Source organism: Otolemur garnettii, unplaced genomic scaffold (assembly GCF_000181295.1).
Source record: "Otolemur garnettii isolate 467f Iridium unplaced genomic scaffold, OtoGar3 scaffold00018, whole genome shotgun sequence".
NCBI lineage: Eukaryota > Metazoa > Chordata > Mammalia > Primates > Galagidae > Otolemur > Otolemur garnettii.
In genome coordinates, this window is record NW_003852413.1 from 1,477,739 (window position 1) to 1,482,649 (window position 4,911).

Genomic DNA, 4,911 nt, shown 5'->3' on the forward strand with positions numbered 1-4,911 from the left:
AGCAACCTCCAACTCCTGGGCTCAAGAGAGTCTCCTGCCTCAGCCTCCCAAGCAGCTGGGACTACAGGCGCCCACCACAACGCCTGGCCATTTTTTGGTTGCAGCCATCGTTGTTTGGCGGGCCCGGGCTGGGGATTCGAACCCACCACCTTAGGTGTACGTGGCTGGCGCCTTAGCCGCTTGCGCCACAGGCGCCGAGCCAGGACTGAAACATTTTACAGGAAGAAATATAGGAACAGTTCCTATCATTAGTCACCAGAAAAATGCAAACATTTTTGGGTTTTGGAGGGGTTTTTTTGAGATAAGGTCTTGCTCTCACCCAGGCTAGAGAGCAGTGGTGCAATTATACTGCAGCCTCTAACTGCTGGGCTCAAGCCATTCTCCTGTTTCAGATTCCTGAGTACCTGGGACTATAGGTGCACCATGCCTGGCTAATGTTTTTATATTTTTTAGAGACATGAGGTCTTGATATGTTGCCCAGGCTGGTATCAAACTCCTGCCTTCAAGCAATTCTCTTACCCAGACTTCCTGGAATTCTGGGAGTAATTACAAGGTTGACCAACTGCATTTGGCCACAAATTAAAACAAATGAGAAACTATTAAACATTCATCAAAGTGGCTAATATAAAAAAAAGAACTTGACAATGTCAAGCACTGGTGAGGATATGGAGCACCTAGAACCCTCATATCCCACTTGGGGGTGTTGGACAGCACAGCCACTGTGAAAAACAGTCTGTTAGTTTCTCAGAAATTTCAACATAAAGTTACCTTGTGAGCCAGCAAGGTTTGGGGTGTGGCCCATTCCTAGTATTTTTGCCTAAGGGAAATGGAAACACAGGTTTCCCACCAAAGAGTATATCTAATGCTCAAGGGGCCGGGTATAGTGGCTCACACCTGTAATTCTAGCACTCTGGGAGGCTGAGGCAGGTGGATTGCCCGAGTTCACAGGTTCAAGACCAGCCTGAGCCAGAGTGAGACCTCATCTCTAAAATTAGCGGGCATTGTGGCAGGTGCCTGTAGTCCCAGCTACATGGGAGGCTGAGGCAAGAGGATCCTTTAAGCCCAAGAGGTTGAGGTTGCTGTGAGCTGTGACGCCATGGCACTCTACTGAGGGCTACAAAGTGAAACTCTGTCTCAAAATATACATATAAATAAATAAATAAATGCTCATGGCAGCCTTGTTCTGGAGGCACAGAGCTAGAGGCATGCTCTTCAGCAGTAAGAGGGGACAGATAAGTGCAGGTGGAGGTCAGGGAGCTATCTCCAAGTCTGTCATAGCTGATGGCTGGACAGACTTTCAGCTTGAGTGCCAGATATAAGAAGGGTGACTCGGCTTGGTACCTGTGGCTCAAGTGGCTAGGGTGCCAGCCACATACACCTAAGGTGGTGGGTTCGAATCCAGCCTGGGCCCGCCAAAACAACAATGACGACTGCAACCAAAAAATAGCCGGGCACTGTGACAGGTGCCTGTGGTCCCAGCTACTTGGGAGGCTGAGGCAGGAGACTCGCTTGAGCCCAGGAGTTAGAGGTTGCTGTGAGCTGTGATGCCATAGCACTCTACCCAGGGGGATAGCTTGAGGCTCTGTCTCAAAAAAAAAAAAAAAAGAAGGGTGACTCCTAGCAGGTTCTCTGTGCCTTCTCCCACTTCCACCCCCAGGCCAGGAGCTCCTGCCTATTGAAGTGTGTTCTCTGACCAGCACCCTGTCTCTTCTGCCCTGCAGGCACAGTTGGAGTGCAGCTCCCAGGCCTCCAGGAGTACGGAGCTGTTGGGGGCTCTGTGCACGTGGCCACTGCTGCCATGTGGGCGTGTCAGCATTGCACCTTCATGAACCAGCCAGGCACAGGCCACTGCGAGATGTGCAGCCTCCCCAGGACCTAGGGCTCTAGCCCTTGCTGGGTAGGACTGGGCCCAGCCCAGCCCTCTCTGAAGCCAGAAGTGTGGTGCAACGTGTTCCCTGTGACAGCCCCGCAGTGGGCAGCCCTGAAGGGCAGGGGCTGGCTGCACTGGGTCTCAGACCCAATGAAGCTTCTCAGCACGTTTTTTCCTTGGAGAGGGAGCCACAGCTGGTGTTCTACAGGTCAAATGAATCTCCAAACTGGAAGTGCAGAGTGGTCTCCAGCCAAGACCTTCCCACATGTCTGGCCCAGTTGACAAGCCCCTGCTGTGTTAGGAGGACCTGCATATCTAAATCTACACCTGGAGGGGCAGGGGCTGTTGCCACCACCCAGCTTTCTCTCTCCTTCCTTTCCGATGCTTTCTAACCTTGTCTCCCACCCTGCATTGGTTGGTCGGGAGCGCTTGTTGCCTTTGTCCCCTGTTGCTCTGGGGCAGAGACCCTGCCTGTGAGGGCCACTTTTCCTCTCTGACAGCCATTGCCTGGGGGAACACGAGTGGCATTGCAACCTGTGGGCTTTGGGTTACTTGGCCACCCGCCCTTTTCCTCCTGTGTCCGACGTCCAGCTGGGATCTAAAGCCTGCGTTGGTTACAATAACAGTTATCAGTAATTCCTACCCGGAAGACTTTTATTTATTTATTTTTTTAAGATAAAAACTGCACAGAAGGGGAGTGAAAGAGACTAGTTTCTACTTCCTCCCCTCCTCTAGTAAAGCCCCTTGAGGGTGTGTGGAGGGTGGGCATGTGGACAGGGGCACCACAGTCAGGTCTCCTATGAAGTAAACCTCAGTGCCTGAGACTTTTCTACCAAGCCACACAGCTGTGACATCTATAGACCTTGCAGGCTGAACACGATGGGGGCGGGGTGGCATGGTGGTTCTCACCTAGTGGGCGCCCCTCCAGATGGCTCTGGTGGGGATAGCTGGGCCACCTGGGACCAGATTTTCTGGTCCCCTCCCCTCTTGCTGTTCCTCTATCCCATTGCGCCACTTGGTCCCAGACTTCTGGCATAGCCATATGGCCACCAGGACGGGCCTGGGTGAGGCTGTTAGGGGCTTGGCCTTTTGTGAGGGCCACTTGGAGCCTCTGTGCGGATTGGACAGTTGACACTGTACTGACAGAGTGAGGTCCAGGCAGTCCACAGCAGGCTTGTGGTAGGATCTTATGTGTGTGCTCTGTGGCCTCCAAGTCTCCTCCGTAGGGGGCTGCAGCTTGCCCCCACCAGGGGAGCTGTGGGCATCTCGATGCCGCTTTGCCTTAAAGATAGTCGTGTCAGAGCTGCCCCATGCCTTTGGGCAAGGCTGGCTCAGCCACAGACTGTGGTTGGAGACTTCTGTGTCCACCTGGGGGGCAAGCCTGTGTGACCCTCCTTCAGCCTTGGCACTGTGGACAGAGAGTGATTGCCTCTCATGTAACTAGGGCCATGGCCAACACCTCCAGGTCCACCTGGCTGGGTACACCAAGTGAAAGGCCCAAGCAGTTTGTCTGCTTTTGGTACCAAGGTCCAATTGGGATGGTCGGTTGCAGCAGAGCTCTCCTACGGGCAGGGCAGTGGGGAAGATCTGAGCTGTTAGACCCCAGCTTGATGGCCTACAGCTATTGAGAAGGTGCTGGGGCTTCTGGGCCCATGGTCAGCCTGGAAGCTGGGTGGCCTGTGCTCTCTGTGCCCTCTGCTTGCCTGTTTCCCAGCCATTCATGCCCACACTGCTTTCCCTTCACCCCCCGGCACAAGCTGGACAGCACAGACTTCTGGGGACCCTGCTGCAGCTTCTAAGCTGCTCTTCCACCTGCTCTGTCTCTGCCCCCCACGCTACTTTCCTTTCCGCCCACAGCAGTGTCCCCTTCCTGTGAAGTTCTGGCATTCACAAAATTTATGTTTTGTCTTTTAGCTAAAGAAAAAGTGTTGTGATTTCTCTGCTTCTGGTTTTGAGTTACTCTTTGTTCAGTAATGCACTTTATTTTATTGTCCAAAGAGAGTCAGAGTTAAGTGTAAAGCTTGGGGGTGAGTCCTGCCCTGCCTGGGCCCTGGGAGGCTCTGCCTTCTCTTTTTCAGGGTGTAGGCCTCAGCCACACTTCCAGTTCTCTCTTCTGCCCTTGGTGTGGCTACACCCTTAGGCTACTAGGTACCATGACCCAGTGAGGAGTTTGTGGGAGCATACCTGCCCAGATCAACACATAGCAGCTGCCATGTCCCCTGGCGCCCGCCCTGCCCCACCTCGGCTCACCTCTGAGCAGGTGCTCCTGGGACACAGCACCCGGCTCACCTCTGAGCAGGTGCTCCTGGGACACAGCACCCGGCTCACCTCTGAGCAGGTGCTCCTGGGACACAGGTGTGCCTGCTTTAGCTCCATCTTGGGCTGGCTGGTGTGCCCCAGCCGGGTTTGGACCAGCTCTGCAGTGGAACCTAATAAAGCGCCTGAATCAACTGCCCTACTCCCAGCGTGTTCCATTGTCTGTGGGTCGTGTCTAGCATCTGCTCAGTGAGGGTAATTTAACAACTTGCAGCTGTGTCCTCTGCAGCTGTGTTTGGATCATTTATGGGTAGGGACCCTGCTTCCCCTGCTGCCCATGCTCCTTGGGCCTGTTCTTCTCATTTAATGTTTGGGAGTTTGTAGCTGCTCTTGGGTCTCTGCATCACTGGACAGATGTACCTGGCCAAGCACTCCAGTGAAGGACAAGAGTCCAGAAGTGAGGCCTAGTGGCTACATGCTGCCTTCTCCTGTGTTTGAGTCCTTCCCACACGACAGCCAGGGAGCCCCATGACCCTTGGGCCCCAGCCTTCCCACTGTATATCAGCACCACCTTGTCCTTTGACCAGGTGATCTATTTCTCCCTAAACATTTATTAGAAAAAAACAGAAATCCCACTGAGTCTGAAGAGGGTCTCCAGGGCATGAGGCAGACCCATAGTGAAAAGGGGGCCTGGGCTGCTGGTCTGTGGGGACTACCCCAGTCTTGCCCCCAAGCATGACTTGTGTTTGGAGAGCAAGTGTAGTCCACTATCACTGCTGCTCCTG

At 53.8% G+C, this 4,911-nt stretch overlaps 1 protein-coding gene across 1 annotated transcript in view; it reads left to right on the forward strand.

Annotated features, from left to right (window-relative positions):
• NPLOC4 (NPL4 homolog, ubiquitin recognition factor) overlaps positions 1-4,329 on the forward strand; it is a 98,511-nt gene extending 94,182 nt beyond the window's left edge. The window contains exon 15 of the mRNA XM_023511174.1: positions 1,722-4,329. Coding sequence (XP_023366942.1) covers positions 1,722-1,879 — 158 coding nt within the window. The 3' untranslated portion in view covers positions 1,880-4,329. The remainder of the gene's footprint in view (positions 1-1,721) is intronic.
• The last annotated feature ends 582 nt before the right edge of the window (positions 4,330-4,911 follow it).